Below are 17596 nucleotides of genomic sequence, written 5' to 3' on the forward strand. Positions count from 1 at the left end.
GACGGGAAACCCGGCAGGAAACGCGCGGCCGGCCGGGGCCTGCGGGGAGGAGGCGCGGACCCCCACCCCGCGACCCGGAGCCGGGTTTAAGGGCGAGCCGCCGCGTCTCCCCGCATTTGCGATCCAGTCTCTTCTCCCCCGCCCCCCTCTTCCGCCCGCCTGTCATTATCTTCTGGGGGACCACCAGGCAGTCATTGAAGTTGGCTGTAAGCTTGGTTTCCCAGACGTCATTGAAGAGCTTCAAAAGAGAAGAGCTCACGAAGGCCCCTCTTCGTTTTTCTCCGGAGCCAGAAGCGGTTATTTACATTAAAAATAACGTTTTTAAAACTCTAATCCGGAAGTGTACAAGTTGTGTTTTTGAAACAATAGGAGAGGATAGAGTTCCACCTCAACAGCCGCGCTTGTTTTTGAATAGGGTGTAATGTGCAAGACAGTTTACTATTAGCATACCAATGTGTGGTAAGGAAATCGGAGCCCAGATTTGGTGGTCCCTGGGGAGCAGGTGATTGGAAAGAGGCTCCAGGAATCTGTGCGGGGATGGGGGGTGGTGTGTGCGGAGTGGGGATAGATACATTCTGTTGGTTGAGGTGTGAATTACACGGATTCATTACGTGTTTGTCAAAACATCCAACTTAAGATTCGTGCATTTCACTGTTTGTAAATTTTACCTCCATTTTTAACTCAGAAATGTGCTATTTGCAGATCTAATCACTTAATCTTTTAAAAGATAGCCCAATTATTCGGTTATCGGAGGTTATCAGAGGTACCAAATTTGCAAAGCATTGTACTGATTCAATCCAGCCAAAGATTTTAAAAAGGCTGTAATATGCGGAATGAAAAAAAATATTCAGTGTGAGGGTTGTGAGTTGTTTTTATTTGGAGAAAAATGAGGACTAAAGCCCAGGATTCACCTCTCAGATAGCTCTGAGGAAATGCTCCCAAGAGGTAGGGTGGGAGGTCTGTATATATACCTGGTTTGTGCTAGTCACCAGGCACGGATGTCTCTGTTAATAATTTTAGTGCTATTCTAGATATAAGAGGCAAGAAACTGAGCTCATAAAATCTTCTGAAAAATACCTAATTATCTGAAGGCCTGTTCTGCCATTATTTCCCAACGCACATGTGTGCGTGCATGCTCAGTCATGTCCCACACTTTGTGACCCCATGGACTGTAGCCCATCAGGCTCCTCTGTCCATGGGATTCTCCAGGCCAGAATACTGGAGTTGGTTGCCATGCCCTCCTCCAGGGGATCTTCCCGACCCAGGGATCGAACGCCTATCTCCTGCATCTAGCTTCCTGCATTGGCAGGCTGATTCTTTACTGCTATGCCACCTGGGTAGCCTTCCAGGGCAGTGTCATTCTTGATCTCCACCCTAAACTCCTTTCAAGGGTGTGTTAGGGTCAGTGTTTGCAGGGACAGGTGACCAAATCCTTGCAGAGGCAGGTAGCAGGTGACAATTTAGTTGGCAAAGGTCACCATCCAATTTCACGGTCAGAATTATCTAGTCCAACATCTATTCATCAACCAAGTGAGAACTCCTTTTAAATACATGCCACAAGCCCTGCCATTTTTGAAAGCAAGAGCTCATTTTAAAAGTGGGAGTTAGATGCAGCAGAAATAAAGTCCAGCCTTGACTCCATCAGTCAGTTTAGTTCAGTTCAGTTGCTCAGTTGTGTCCGACTCTTTGTGACCCCATGAATCGCAGCACGCCAGGCCTCCCTGTCCATCACCAACTCCTGGAGTTCACTCAAACTCATGTCTATCGAGTCAGTGATGCCATCCAGCCATCTCATCCTCTGTCGTCCCCTTCTCCTCCTGCCCCCAATCCCTCCCAGCATCAGGGTCTTTCCAATGAGTCAACTCTTCATATGAGGTGGCCAAAGGATTGGAGTTTCAGCTTTAGCATCAGTCCTTCCAATGAACACCCAGGACTGATCTCCTTTAGAATGGACTGGTTGGATCTCCTTGCAGTCCAAGGGACCCTTAAGAGTCTTCTCCAACACCACAGTTCAAAAGCATCAATTCTTCGGCGCTCAGCTTTCTTCACAGTCCAACTCTCACATCTGTACACGACCACTGGAAAAACCAAAGCCTTGACTAGACGGACCTTTGTTGGCAAAATAATGTCTCTGCTTTTGAATATGCTATCTAGGCTGGTTATAACTCTCCTTTCAAGGAGTAAGCATCTTTTAATTCATGGCTGCAATCACCATCTGCAGTGATTTTGGAGCCCAAAAAATAAAGTCTGACACTGTTTCCACTGTTTCCCCATCTATTTGCCATGAAGTGATGGGACCGGATGCCATGATCTTAGTTTTCTGAATGTTGAGCTTTAGGCCAACTTTTTCACTCTCCACTTTCACTTTCATCAAGAGGCTCTGTAGTTTCTCTTCACTTTGCCTCCGTAACCTTGGGCAAATACTTAACCCCTCCTTTCCTCCACTGCAAAAGACATCTAATATACTGAAGTTTTGTGGTGATTGAGTGAAATGTATAGAAAGCAACTTGGTCAGTGTTGATCTCTCAGACACACACTCTTCCTAGAAACCCACTCTGCCTCAATCAAAGTACAAGGGCCTGGGATCAATGTGAGATCATTGATCAAAGCAGAGACATTACTTTGCCAACAAAGGTCCGTCTAGTCAAGGCTATGGGTTTTCCAGTGGTCATGTATGGATTTGAGAGTTGGACTGTGAAGAAAGCTGAGCACTGAAGAATTGATGCTTTTGAACTGTGGTGTTGGAGAAGACTCTAAGTCAGTTTTTAAATAAGAGCATTATTGAGATGTTTGGTCATTTTTGCTTTAATTTGAATTCTTGCCAAACTGTTTGCTAGACAGTTAAGACAGTTTAATCCTTTCTAAAAAGAAGCCAACAGGAATTTAAAGGAAAAAAGCTTTCAAAAGAACCGTGGTATGGTCTTAGCTGTATTAAACTAAAACAAGCTGGCTGACAAAGATATCTTGAGTAAGTGACTGGTCAAGGGATCTTTTGCAAATTGTGTAAAATGTGTTCACTATCTCAATAACACCCTTTATATAAATAGGGAGATTTTTTTCCCCTAGATAACACTCTGAGAGATAAGCTTTAACTGACTCATCATTATTAGAGCACAAGAAAGAAAGTGATTGACCCAATTGTCACATTGTGAAAATAAGACCTTACATGTGTGTTAATCTAACTTTTCTGGAATGCTTCCCACATCATGGCCCGTGCCATGGAATTTGAATAAGACAGCGTATCTCAGACAGGCTGAGACCGGACAAGTGTGGATAAGAAGCCTCTTGGAAAGAGGGTAAAGGACACAGACTAAGGTTTCAGACTCAACTCAAGACACACTATAATTCAAAAGCCACTCAACTGAGTGAATACTTAACTAGGAATCTACCATGTACAATCATTGATGTAGGTCACTGGGAATTCCAAAGAGGTGTTATGTGATATTCCTTATAACTTAAAGAAATCTAATTTCTCTGTTTTCTTGTGGCATCGAGATAACAGAGAACAAGATAAAAGACAGTCAAGTGTTGGGCTGGCCTAAAAGTTCGCAAGAGCTTATGGAAAAACCCAAATGAACTTTTTGATCAACCCAATATATGGTTAATTGGGTTTCAGAATAATAGAGTTGTGCCCTGGAAACAGATTTTTCTAGAGCAGGTGGGAACAAGAAAAGTATAGTTTTGATTATTAGGGTGGGGGTGGGTAGATGGGAGGAGATAACAAAGGGATGTCTGAACAAGGACAATGTGGCCCAGGAAGAGGAAGGGCCTGACCCAATGCCTTCCCCCGACCATCTCTTGGTTCTCTTGAGCCTAATGGGTCAGCTCCTCCTCTCCCACCAGACCTTCTCAGACTGTCCTCCATCAGAACAGAAGCCTCCCTCCTCTGTCCTCCAAGCATGGAACCCGTGCCCCTGCAATGGCACAGACTTCATTCCCATCTTCAGTTAAGGCTGCTCACATGTCTATGTCCCTCTTAAAAGCAGGGGCTGCATCTTATTCACTTCTGTATCCCCCAGTGGCCCAGTTCCTCACACAGTCAACAGGCATTCAAAAATGTTTCTTTTTATTGAATTCAATGAGAGATGAAAGTAGGGTGAAGTGAAGCCCATTTATAAGCAGGCACACACACTGGAGGTCACTCGCTCGGTAGTCATTTTGTTGGATGCTTACTGTGTGCCAGGCCTCACTCTAGGCTCTGAGGGCACATCCGTGAACAAAGCAGATAAAAATCCCTGCCCCCGTGGAGCTGACACTTAAGATCCACCATAAGGAGTAGGATCAGCAATACATTTATATAAATTCAACCATACCTATCAGCATAGTGAAGAAAAAGGAAAAAAAAGACACATTTAAGTACTTTAATTATTGGTACTACAAAAGTCTACTGTTGATATGTAGTCTTTTATTATATATTTTACTTGCTATAGTCATAAAATCTTCATAGCCATGTATCACTTTACAGCCATTCTACTTGTAAGATTATATAGAGAACTTTATTGGCAATTTCAGAGATTTTCACGGATCATTTTGAGCATGCTTGATTCCATCCTTAAGCATAGTCCTTAAAACCTACCTATCTTACAAGGTGTGATGCTACTGTATCAGATGGAAACTTGGAGGTTGTTGGGCAAGGAAGAACCATTCTAAGTATCTGAACATGAGAATAATGACATGATAAATCCATGTCTGGTAACAGGGAACAAGAGATAGTACCTTCACATAAATACACATGGTCAATCAACAGTGGAATTCACATCAAGAATTAAAAAAAATAAAAAGAACAGTTCATGAGTCATTTCCCATTTTTTAAAGATAACTAAAATAGTAAGACCTTGAGGTCAAAAATATTTATAATCAACTCGATTATAAAATATAAAAGAAAAAAATCTTAACATACTGGCTTATTCTGACCAAACCTTTATCATTTTCATACATTTTTCAAACAGTATTTAAAAAGAACACCAAGTTAAGAAAAATCATTTTTAAATTTTGCAATAATTTTACTCTATATACATTAATACCAATCATTTAACCCTGAAAACATTCTTCACTTGTACAATGTACAAAGGTTGGACAGTATGTGACTAGAAATATTCCATTATCATAAAGCTACAGATCTGTGCTCCAAAGAGCAAAGTTAGAAAGCAACAATAATAATATAACAGTGATAAGCACCAAGAAGACAGAACTTTTTTTGCACTTAGGGCCTGACTGGTTGTATTTAAACATAACCTCTTCCAACAAAGGAATGAAAATGACACCTTATTTGGCAAAAACAAAACAAAAAGAACAAACATATACATATAGAGGTCTGGAAACAGTGAAGAATGCCCACTTTAAAACAATAAAATCAATCATACCTGGTTTTTAATTAATGTGACATTTGCAAACCTAGATTCATGTCACTTTAGCTCACTTTATATAATTCACACTGCTCCATTTTTGTTAATGGGTTGTCACACTAGGATAAATAAATATGCTGACTCATGAATCTGCTATAACGAATCGACACCATTACAGCTAGAAGACCTAGTAGCTCTAACAATCTTAGTTGCAACTCATTCCAACTGGTGAAACAGATTATTTATCTGTGTAATTTTTAAAAACCTTGGCCAGATGAGATATTGAGTGAATGAGATGAGTGTGTATGTGTGTGTGTGTGTGTGTGTGTGTGAGACAGAGTGCTTCCCAGAGAGGAGTGACACGCAAACAACCATACACCATGGCTCCAAAGACTTGGGCAGCCAGACACTGAACTTCCCCGAAACAAACGAGAGGGGATGTTAAGGGGTGTATCATCACCACATGGAATCAGCGACGGATTTGGAACTAAGGCAGGATGCCTCAGCCACGAAGTTCCCGTGACACTGGAGGATGTGAAGCAGCAACAGGGATCAGGCAGGGGTCAGGGATCGACTCTGGCTGCACGTGGAGGGTTTCCCTGGGTCTGCAGCTGAGGGTCCCCGGACCTTGCCCACAGGGCATCTGCAGCGGCCCGGCAGTGGTCCTCCACTTCTTAGTGAGGATATCTCAGGGAGCCCAGAGTCTCAGGCTGAGCATTCCCGCCTCCTGCTCTCAAAGGTTCTCTCAGTACAGATACCACCCCTTTTAGAGGCTTGGTCAAAACCCATCAGTGACCTTCCACTGCCAACTCCGCCTTGAAAGGGGCTCTCCTTCTCTCCCTGTGGTGTCCCTGAGTTTGAGGTAATGCCAACGGACTGTATGCCGTGTTGCAGTAATGAAGTCAGGCGGTCCACTAGAAAACTCAAGCGATCTGGATTCAATATTCGCCAGTCATCTCAGTAATACTTTCTAGTGAGAGTTTCTCCACACAACTTATAATGTGTGGAGCAAAGGAAAAATATATTGCTAGAGGATGATAGAAAGAGTTTTTAAAAGTTCAGCAGTGAAACTCCTTAAGGGAAGGAAAAGGAGACATATTATCGTTTCCACTTTCTATTTGTCCATCCTTGGCTTTGAGGTAAAAGAGCACCAAAGTTCATGTAAAGCTAGTTAAAAGGTTCTTCCAGGCCCCTCCACCCACATAACAATCTGAGGGAAATCCTGAACCGTCTGCTTTACAAATTTGTAACCGTATCTCCGGGCATGTCCATACAGCTCTTTAATTCACTAGCAAAATCCACAGCAGTTTTTAAAACAGAATGACATAGTTGCATTCTTTAAATGCCAGCCATGAAATCATCACTTAAAAAAAAGAAAAAGAAACTAGTCAGATTATATATATGGAAGTCAAGCAAAATTCTCTTTTTTTTTTAAGCTGCTTTATTTGGTCTGCTGAAGACATGCCTATGGCTGCTTCTAAAAAGCCCTTAGGAAGAGCCTCACGTGACATACTGCAGTTGGATGTTGTCAGGTTCTTACACTACACTGTAGGTCTAAACTTCTTCATGAAAACTCCCCAAAGGTGGACACTAAATGCAAAGAAAAACTTCTTTCATAATTCAGTGAATTTCAGTCACACCAAAATAACATCTAACCTGTCCAAACACGCAACTTCTCTTTCTTCCCCCATGAACTAAATTCTTTTCTTTAAAAAATGGTCAGATTTGAAAATCAAGTTAAAATCCACCAAATTTCCAGTTAAACTCTGAGGGTTTCTATACAACGGTAGCATGATTTTGAATTAATATTGGCATTCAACTTTCTGTATTTTTCCTATATATATCCTAGAGAAGCTTCCTGGATCATAATATTTAGGGAGAAATTAAAAGGGTCTTATATGATACTGCAAAGTTCCAGTAAATTCTGTTTATCAGGGTTTACCCTTAGCTCAATGGCATTCAACCTCTCCATGATGCAAGTATATGGATAACAAGTTATTTCAGATACAAAACTCTTAGCTCTGTGTCATAAATAAATTTGGGTAAAACCGCAAGCCTTCCACTGAATCATCTCGGCAAAGATGGCCCATCTTCTCGGCAAGAAGCAACCTAGGAGTCAAGGGGGAAAAAAACACCATAATCCATCCATCCATTCAGAAACACAAATGATAGCTATAAGCAAGCAGCAGAGACCTCGCTTACCTCTCTTTAGCCAGAAGGACAGACATTCCCACGAGCTTAGCAAACTCTTCTGATGTTAACGATCCCTTCTCTGAAACCTAACAGAAACACAGAGCAGGAAAAAAAATGTGATCATTCAGGCCACCTCAGTACTAACCTGAGGAGAATATCTATTTGTATCTACTGTGAAATAACTGACTGAATTTTCTACTAAAATCACTCCAGAACTAAATCTTCTTCACTAATGCTTAAGTCTACAAAAGTGGAAGGACCCAAAACAAACACTGTAGGCTAAAACATTGTGTAATAGGGCAATGTGTATGTGTGCGTGCAAAGTCACGTAAGTGGTGTCCAACTCTTCGGGAACCCATGGACTGTAACCTGACAGGCTCCTCTGTCCATGGAATTTTCCAGGCAAGGATGCTGGAGTGGGTTGCCATGCCCTCCTCGAGGGGATCCTCCCGACCCAGGGATTGAACTCGTGTCTCTTAAGTACCCTGCATCGGCAGGCGGGTTCTTTACCACTAGTGCCACCTGGGAAGCCCAATAAAGGAAGGCAGCGAACTTCATAGTCTAAAAAGGAACATAGAACAAATTCTAACAGAGTGCATAGCACATGCTCCAGTGAAGGACCCTTATACATAGGATTGGTTTTAAGTATGTGATCGGAATATGTATAGTCTTGAAACTTTCATCAAGTTTAAAATAAGAGGTATAATAAATGTGAGTTATTCTAATTACACAGGCTCACCACAGAAGCTAAGAGGCAGTAATATTTCAAGGTCCTAACAAATGATCAGTTTGGCCAGCAAAATCCACCTAAACTACAGTTGCTTTCCATATTTTTTTGAAGCAATTATTTCACAAAACAATTTGCAATGTTTCCAATGCAGCTTACATGGGTATGGCTAAAAGAAAAAGTTCAATCATGGGTGACACTCTGACAAAGTTAAAAACTTACTCTCAAGGCTGAGTCTCAAACAGAAAGGGAGTAAGCACCTCCCTCATTCTAGCTCCCCTTACTTACAAGACGTTATGAGCGCTGGCAAGTTTCAAAGAGCTTTCAAAGTACAAATGTGATGAACAGGCACTCATTGGTAATGATCAACTGTTTTCAATTCGGTCTGTGAACATTACTTTTTAGCAAAGTTAAATTCAAAAGGAAATCCTGTTTCTCAAGTTGCTAAGCACTGGGGGCTTCGGGGGGCAAGCTCTAACGAGGGAGGGAGGAAGCCGGGTCCCCGTACCGTCTCCAAGGCTGAGGCCACCATTTCCTCCTCCTTGTGGGACTGCAGTTCAATGACCATGACGCCGCTGTCAAACACGCGGAGTCTAAAAGTCGCGGAAGGGAGAACAAAGCCGTGAACACCTAGGGTCTTGGACCCTCGGGGAGGCGAAAATATTTATGTACTTTCATTTATGCCCAGGTCTGAGGGCGATATTAACACAAAACAGCATCTCAAATATAACAACCATGGGTAACTAAGGCATAACCAAAAAAGCTCATGAATAAACAGTTCATGAAATTCTGAACTATGATCCACATGCTAAGTAAAATATGCCTGGCTACTTTTTTTTTAAACCTGAGGATAAGGAAAATACAATTTACAGCTGAATGTTTGTACTTCCAGGTCTCCAGAGACTAAGACAAAAAAAATTGTGTAAGGACAGAAAGACTGGTCGCTGTGACCTCATGGGAGGAGCCCACATTGGCAAGAGTCTGAGCACCTGCCCCTGAGGCCCTGCACAGCCCAGAGAAGGATGGAAGCTGGGATGACAGGTGCCCATGGTGCCAGGTGATTTCTGCCCACATGTGAGAGAAACTTCCAGAAGAGTGATGTATATGCTGGCTCACCACGCAGGAGGACAGACCTACAGGGCTGTTCTGTCTGCTCAGGGTGGAACTGTGACAAACTGTGACAAACTTCCCGCAAGGTTCGTTTACCTGAGAGGTAATTTCAGTGCTTCCAGCATCTTGCACGCATTTACTAAATCTTCTGGTGAAAGCAACTAGAGAGGGGGGGAAAAATCCAAGTTTACCATTTACACTGCAAATTTAATAGAGTGATGCTATGTAATTATGATGACCACTCAAACAGAAGAGCTAAGTGTAAAATGATCATGCATCAAGGATTTTAGGTGGCTTAGTCACGAACAAGGCAAAAAGGATTAACAAAGAAGCAAAGACGTCTATTCATTACAGCAGTGCTATCCAAAGAAATATAATACAAGTCATATATGTAGCTTAAAACCTTCTAGTAGCCACATTAAAAAATACACAGGTGAAATTAATTATAATGCATATATTTTATTCAACCCAACAGAGCCAAAAATTTGCCATGTAATTGATATAAAAATCATTAATAAGATAGTTAACACTTCTTTGTTCTATACAAAGTCTTCTAAATCCAGGGTGTAATTTACACTTCCAGCACACTTCAATTTGGACTACCTGCATTTCAAGTTTACGATCGTCACCTGTAGCTACCTAGTGGCTACCCTTCTGGATCACACAGCCTTGAAGAATCAGCTCAGTAGGGTGGTGACCAGCAGCTGTGAGTCACACGGAATAGCTCCGGAGCCAGTCCAGCCTGCGTCCCAATCTCTGTCAAAAGACTGTCTCCAGGTAGAGCCATGGTCAGGCTTTTGAATCTTTCTGAGCCTCAGTGTCCTCATCCCCAAACTGTCTCCCAGATGGGGAGAGTAAAAGTAGCTACCACACTGAGTGATGGGGAGGATAAACAGAGAACACGTGCAGAGCACCTGGTGGATAGTAAGTACCCACTGGGGATGATTACTATGACTGCTCAAATTAAAACACAGAGCAGAGGGACCTCCCTGGTGGTCCAGTGGTTAAGACTCCACACTTCCAATGCAGGGGAATGTGGGTTCAATTCCTGGTTGGGGAGCTAAGATCCCGCATGCCGTGTGGCACAGTCAAAAAATTCAAGAAAAAAAAAAACAAAAAAGCACAGAGCAGAGCCTTGACTTGGGGAACCTGGGTGAGCACTGGAGACGCCGTGTGAGCCATCTGCGTGGAGGGCAGAGAGAGTGCACAGACAGCGCCTTGGAGGCTAAGGACAGGTAGGTCCTTAGGAAAGGACAGCCAGAGCTGAGGGGCTGATTCTAAGCCAAAGGAACGGGGCAGCTTTCCCGCTGTGTTATCCACAGGCAATCTGAGTCCAGCAAGGTTCATTCAAAACAGTTAACAGTCACAGAGTAAGGTCACCAGGCATAGTCTTGCTCATCACGACACAAACATAGGCTATTAGAACGCTAAGGTATCACTCAATTTAAACCCTATCGTAAAGGTGAAAAACCTGTGTTCCGGAGAGGTTAAGGAAGCTACTCAAAGTCACTGAGCAAAACCAGGGACAGAATCGGCCCTCTAGATCCCAGGGCAGTGTCCCTCTCACTGCACCACACTGCTTCTCAAAGTTTCAATGCTTTTGATACTCAAGCCCTTCCTCAGATTGTATTCATTGTAGGAGAATTTGCATTCTGTCAAGAAAGACTATATTTAGCCAAAAGCGTGTCTGAAACTTCTTACTTCCATTCCTCGAGCTCGGTTTACTAAACAGTACACCTCCGTAAGTGACATTATTCCCCCTCGTTCCTGTTAAAGTATGAAATAAAAAGAAACATTATAATTAGCTCTAGTTAGCACTTCCTAATGGAAATCATAATCAGAGCAAAATCAGAAATTATAAAATTTCTTAAGAAGCTTTTGAAAACTGTATTTACACACCAGGAACCTGTTCAGATACCAGAAGGCACTTCAAATTCCCTATTTGGACTTTAATGCCATAATTACTGTTTTAACATTTACTTAAATAAAAAGAGGGGTTGGACACTATGTTTCAAAAAGTGTATTTAAATGTTTTAAGTTATTCCAGCTAATAACTAAATAAATGATGGACTTAAATAAGAATATCACCATTTTGCAACCCCTAATGAAGTAACAGATACAGATAATGACTGACAGTAGCTGTTAATATTACACAAAAAAGATAATCAGATATAACATACCTCCTGATAGAAACGCACAAAACCCTCTATGAAATATTCTTATTAGGACAAAAAAAAGAACTTCTAGATATAACTACCAGTTTACAGGGAACGCATAAGACAGTGAAGCGTGGTAACTTATAGTTAGCAAAATCCAACTCTGAAACACTCTATCAGATAAACTAGCTTCTTCAGTAAATAAATTGTATGATGGGAAAAAAGAGATGGAAGAGGGAAAAACCCACAGAATTAAAAAAAAAACCTTGAGAGAAATCAAACATTTGCAATGTATCTTGGCTTGAACAAATCAACTGCAACAGAAAATGTGAATACTAACTAGGTATTCGATAATACTAAAAAATTATTTTTAAATTTTTAGGTGTGAAATGGAATTATAATCACATTTAAAGGCATGTTTATCACTATAGTTACATAGTTAAATGTTTACAGGTAAAGGGATATGATGGCTGGGATTCTCTTTAAAATAATTTTGAGTGGAGCTGGGTAATGGGGGCATAGGAATTCATTATGCTATCCTACTCTGTCATATGTTTGAAATATTTCTCAACACAGGTGCTTTCATAAAGTTTGATTCCCTGAATAATGTTAAACTAGAATATGAAACTTTATTATGAAGTTATTAATAGTACACATTATATGAAAAAATGCATCTAAAATATATACAGATTACATATTTCCTTTTGAAAATAAGAGAGACTTTTTGTATCAAACAGATTTAGATATCTGAAATGGAAATTTAAAACAATTTAGAAAATTATTGACAAAGAATCACTGAACTAGTTTATTACTGAAAGAAAAAATAACATGTTGGTTGAATAGTAGCCACATCATGAAAGGAGTTAAGCTCTTAAGACCTCTGATGACACAAAAATAATTTAACACAATTTAAAGAGACCATTAAGATTTTGTTTTTACCTCCAAAGGTGCCTGCAGTATTCCAGCCAGCTGTTTGGCCAGCTGCATGTGGTACTGTGTGCCGGAGCCATAGGTTTCCCTGGTAACTGGGTTAGCTATCCCCATGCTCAGCAAATAGGATTTAAACCTGATGGTCTATAATGAGAGGAAAAGATACACAAAAAGACTATGCAGATTTAGTCTCTCTACCCAGCATCTGAAATCCATCAGACTTTCAGTTCCACTCATCTACCCATCTCTTCTACTGTGTTTCTATGTTGTGAAATAGATGAGTGGACTCCTAGTATTTCCTGGCATAAATTGGATTATTACTCTTTTCCTGCCTTAGTATCGCCGTCCCTATTTACCCCACAGACTTGGTGGCAGATGAGACTCAGATAACAACCATCCTCTGTTTAACGTCAACCAAGTGATAAAACCAAAAACCTAGGAAAATGGCTGTGACCAGATTGTAGACAAATTTAATGAAACATATCAAACTTAAGGGTATATCAAGAACAATCACTTCTTCCACATTTCAGTATCTCTTATTTTCTACACTCGAGGAAAAAGTACTGAAATATCCTTTAATTCTGCTAGAGCTATCAAAGTTTTTATGGCTGACTTTTTCTTCCACATTGTCATATATTCTCAAGTCCTAAAAGAAATCAAACACTATTTTAAGAAACAGCATGCTGTTAAACCACCAAAATGCCCTTGTATTATCTCTGTAATCTAGTTGCCAAAGCCTTAAAGAGGCCACCTGTGTACCTCATCTTCTGTGATGTCACCTTGCTTGTCTTTGATCTTATTAGCAATGGACTTTGATAACTCCACCATTTCCTTAGCCTGTCAAGAGAACAGAAAAAGAGCAAAAAGAAGTAATGTCCCTAAATGTCTGCTAACAAAATATATTTTCAAAAGTATTATAATAGGTATGAATTTAATAGATGTAAATGATATATACCTTGACCATTAGCTTGCTGAGGTCTTCGAAGGCCTGAAATGAGAAATGAGATTTTGTTGGAATCTGTCTAAAGAACTGAGATGCTTTAAAGCAATGAAGCATTCTATTTTCTTTCCTATGATAGAAATTTATGAAAATTTCTGACAAATATCAATTTATTTATATGAATAGTTATATAGTTATAAATCTACCTTATCCTAAAGAATTCAGTTTATCTCAGAAGCTGTCAAATTTCCAAAACCAACTACAGAAAACAAATTTTCAGAAAGAAAACAGTTACTGGTTAAACAAACAAAAGGCGACATAATAGTTTAGAAAATATTATTTCTTTGACACAAGTAAGAAAATTTGTCACCGGTTTTTCCCAGATAAGAGGTCAGGAATCACAGGTGTTACACAGTTTTCCTGGCCGAAAATGGCAACATGCAGCTGCAGGAATACTTCTTTGGGTCCAACAATTTTGGCTTTGATAGCAGGTGTGATTAACCAAAACCATAAACCTCAGCCTTGAATATTACACAGATTGTACTTGCAGCCTTGGCTAAACTGGATATCACAAAAGAACATTTAAATACCACCAAAGCATATCTGAATAAAACCCATCAACTGTTTGATTCACTACAATGAACATCCATCCCCTCCAAAGGCCTCTTCAAACTTAATCAGATACATTTATAATTCAAGTATTTGTGGCTCAATGATAAAGAAGTTGCCTGCCAATGCAGGAGATGTAGGTTCGATCCCTGGGTCAGGAAGATCCCCTGGAGGAAGGCATGGCAACCCACTCCAGTATTCTTGCCTGGAGAATCCCATGGACAGAGGAGCCTGGCGGGCTACAGCCCATAAGGTCACAAAAGTCGGACACAGCTGAGCACACACTCACATACTTCCAGCACAGAATAGCATCTAACTGATGTGCACAGATGTGATTTTTTAAAACCAAGTAAGCAGCTTATCATTAATTGAAAACTCAGTCCACCGAGAATAGTGGTCCACGGGTTCAGCCTGGCTGGTGCCCGTCTTGATGACATGCAGGAACGTATCCCCCATCTGCAGAAAGATTTTGCTAAAAGAATAGAGTGCTGTGTACAGTTCTTATGGTCAACTCACTGGGCTGCTACTGAAAACAAAGGGGAACAAATGTGCACACACCTAACAGGAATTTCCTCAGATAAACAAAAGGCTTAAACACTGGATTCTTATCAGCAGCGGCCAGCAGATGCAGGAAACCTTTTGTGGGAAACTTTGGGCAACGGCCCTGAAACTAAGGCTATTCGAATGTTTAAATGGAGGGCAAACCGCATACCAGCCTCATTTTCAAATAAAATTAAAATGCAGACACTTTACACACTGAAGACTTTTACTTCGCGTATACAGTTACTAGATTTCTTTTACCTAAGTGAAAAGAAAAGACAACATTTCTAAATTTTTATATGGTAAGTCATTTTATTTACTGTATTATATTCTCATAGAAAAAGGTTGCTGAAAATAATAGTAAGTCTACGTAGAATACACAAATTAACTCTTAATGTGCATAGTCCATTAAAAATAAATACAAATATTTTAGTATTTTGGAAGAAGTACCTATAAAAAATTCTAGATAATTATAAAGCATAATTAAAAGCATCCGCACTTCTATTTCTATTATTATTCTAAAATTTGGTATTAGCGTTGAACATGTTAGTCGCTCAGCTGTGTCTGACTTCTTGTGACCCCATGGACTGTAGCCCACCAGCTCCTTTGTCCATGGAATCTGCCAGGCAAGAATACTAGGGTGGTTTGCCACTTTCTACTCCAGAGGATCTTCCCAATCCAGGGATCAAACCCACATCCCCTTGTGCCTCCTGCATTGGCAGGTGGGTTCTTTACCACTGCGCCACCTGGGAAGCGGAGGAAGGACCATCTGGTGACGAGATCAATGACCTGCACAAGAGCCCAATGCTTGTGCAGACTCCTCTGACTATGAAACTCTGAAAACCACACTGAAGTGGAATAACAGTGCATAAGTTAAGAAAAACGCTATTCTGAACACCAGGTTAGTATGGCAGCCTTTAGAAACAGGAATACTGATAATGCAAAACTGGTTCACTGCCCCGTGCCACCTCCAAGTGTCACACAGAAGGATGACTACAGAAGCCACCGCGAGAGGACAGCGACAGCACCTTCTGGGTGGCAGAGAGCGCTCGGGACGCAGCAGACCCCACTTAGAGTCTAAGAATCAGGAAACCCGAGTCCTCATGACCCTGGTTCCAAGTCGCGTCACCGGCCCTGAGATGATTCCCTCTCTGGATAGTAAGAAGCCTTCTGTCTCGTGAGAAAATGCTGGAATTTTATGGGACTAGAGGATTCTGGGAAGATGGGGGCTGTGGCAGCATCGTTTTTGAATCTCTCCAAATCCCACCATGAAAATGGGGCAACGAGATCTCAAAACCTCTAAGACCCACAGGCAACAGATATGAAGAAGCTGAGTGACGAGATCTCCACAAGAACCCCAAGACACAAGCTAGCGGAGACAAGCCACCGAGAGCCCCAAGAGCTGCCTGATCTTAACAGTGAGGCAGAGAGAAAAAAGGGAGGCAACAGAGCAACCGACAGACGTGAGGAGGGGAGACCCCCGAGCCAGCCAGCGGGCGTCACTCGAGAGCAGGCGGGCACCCTGAGGTCAGGGACTGAGACGTGGAGAGCTCTGCCCACTGCAGCAGCGCGTGTGGGCAAGGGGTCCTCAGGCTGGGCTGAAGCAGCCTGTAAACTCTAGAAAGGGCCCCCCCGCACCCCCAGGCTTCCCAGCCAGGACAGGAGCCCATACTGGGGAGAAACTACTGAGACAGGAATCAAAACCTGAGTGAGGCAGGGACTGGAGAAGGCAACGGCGCCCCACTCAGTACTCTTGCCTGGAAAATCCCATGGATGGAGGAGCCTGGTAGGCTGCAGTCCATGGGGTCGCTAAGAGTCGGACACGACTGAGCGACTTCCCTTTCACTTTTCACTTTCATGCATTGGAGAAGGCAATGGCAACCCACTCCAGTGTTCTTGCCTGGAGAATCCCAGGGACAGGGGAGCCTGGTGGGCTGCCGTCTATGGGGTCGCACAGAATCGGACACGACTGAGCGACTTAGCAGCAGCAGCAGAGGCAGGGATAACAGAGGAAGCGAGGAAACGGGCAGCTAAAAGCAGGGGTGGGTACGGGGCCAGGAAACCATGGACGGCAAGTCACCTCCCTTGTGCATCCTGCATGAACAGAGCGCAAGAGTGAGCTCTGTGGAGTAAGAGATGCCGCCCTGAGCCAGGCCTTCCTCTAAAAATTCAGGAAAACTAATTTCACACGAAAATTAGCAACAGCAAAGTATCAAGGTCAAATCCCACACAAGGTTATTACAAGAAAAAAAGAAAATCAGGAGCCGAGTAACATTACAGATAATGAAAAGAAGCCAGAAAGACTCTTTCACAGATGGGATCAAAAATTAACCTTCGGTTTCAAAATGAGCTGATAGATGTTAAGAAAATGATAGAAGTTGTGAAAGAACAACAAATCAAGAATGAATTTTTTAAAATCATTTTTAAAATAAAGCCTATACTAGGGACTTCCCTGGTGGTCCAGTGGTTAAAGCTCTGTGCTTCCAATGCAAGGGGACCAAGTTCGATCCCTGGTCAGGGAACTAAGATCCCACATCTAGCAGGCCACGTGGTGAGGCCAAAAATAAATAAATAAAATGAAAAGTTAAAGAAAAAAAATACTATACTACTAGATGAACACAAGAGGAATAAACACAGCAGATAATATCTTAAGAGGAACAGCAGGTGAAAAAGAGGACATTTTTCTAAAATAAAAAAGCTAAAAAAGGTTGGAAAGAAAGTCACAGAGAGTGAAGACTGGCAATAAAGCTGCAACATACAGCTAATAGGAGTCTCAGAGGAAAAAAATACCAAAGCGATTATTGAAAATTATAGAAAAACTTCTCTGAAATGAAAACATGTCTGAAACCAAATACAAAAGCATACTGTGTCCGTGAGAATAACAATCCAGAATGACTAACACTTAGACATTCTAGTAAAACGACAAAAGCTTTCTTTAAAAAACAAAAAACAAAAAACATCTGTTGAGCATCTAGAAAAAATAGCAAGTAACTTTAAAGAACGGAGAATATCAGGTTTTCACTACTCTGGCGGCAACACTTCATGT

The 17596-nt window shown here is 41.5% G+C and overlaps 1 protein-coding gene across 3 annotated transcripts in view; it reads right to left on the reverse strand.

The window, feature by feature from the left end:
• The window catches only part of VPS36 (vacuolar protein sorting 36 homolog), a 31792-nt gene continuing 18245 nt past the window's right edge, over positions 4050–17596 (reverse strand). For 2 of the 3 annotated variants that reach the window (XM_018056692.1, XM_018056693.1), the window contains exons 7-14: positions 13417–13449; positions 13221–13298; positions 12471–12605; positions 11077–11142; positions 9472–9536; positions 8774–8858; positions 7548–7624; positions 7141–7454 (exon numbers count right to left, since the gene is read on the reverse strand). In XM_018056692.1, coding sequence (XP_017912181.1) covers positions 7361–7454; positions 7548–7624; positions 8774–8858; positions 9472–9536; positions 11077–11142; positions 12471–12605; positions 13221–13298; positions 13417–13449 — 633 coding nt within the window. In that variant the 3' untranslated portion in view covers positions 7141–7360. Of the gene's footprint in view, positions 7455–7547; positions 7625–8773; positions 8859–9471; positions 9537–11076; positions 11143–12470; positions 12606–13220; positions 13299–13416; positions 13450–17596 lie in introns of all 3 variants that reach the window. The other variant, XM_018056691.1, reaches the window with a different exon arrangement.

Source organism: Capra hircus, chromosome 12 (genome assembly GCF_001704415.2).
Source record: "Capra hircus breed San Clemente chromosome 12, ASM170441v1, whole genome shotgun sequence".
NCBI classification, from domain to species: Eukaryota; Metazoa; Chordata; class Mammalia; order Artiodactyla; family Bovidae; genus Capra; species Capra hircus.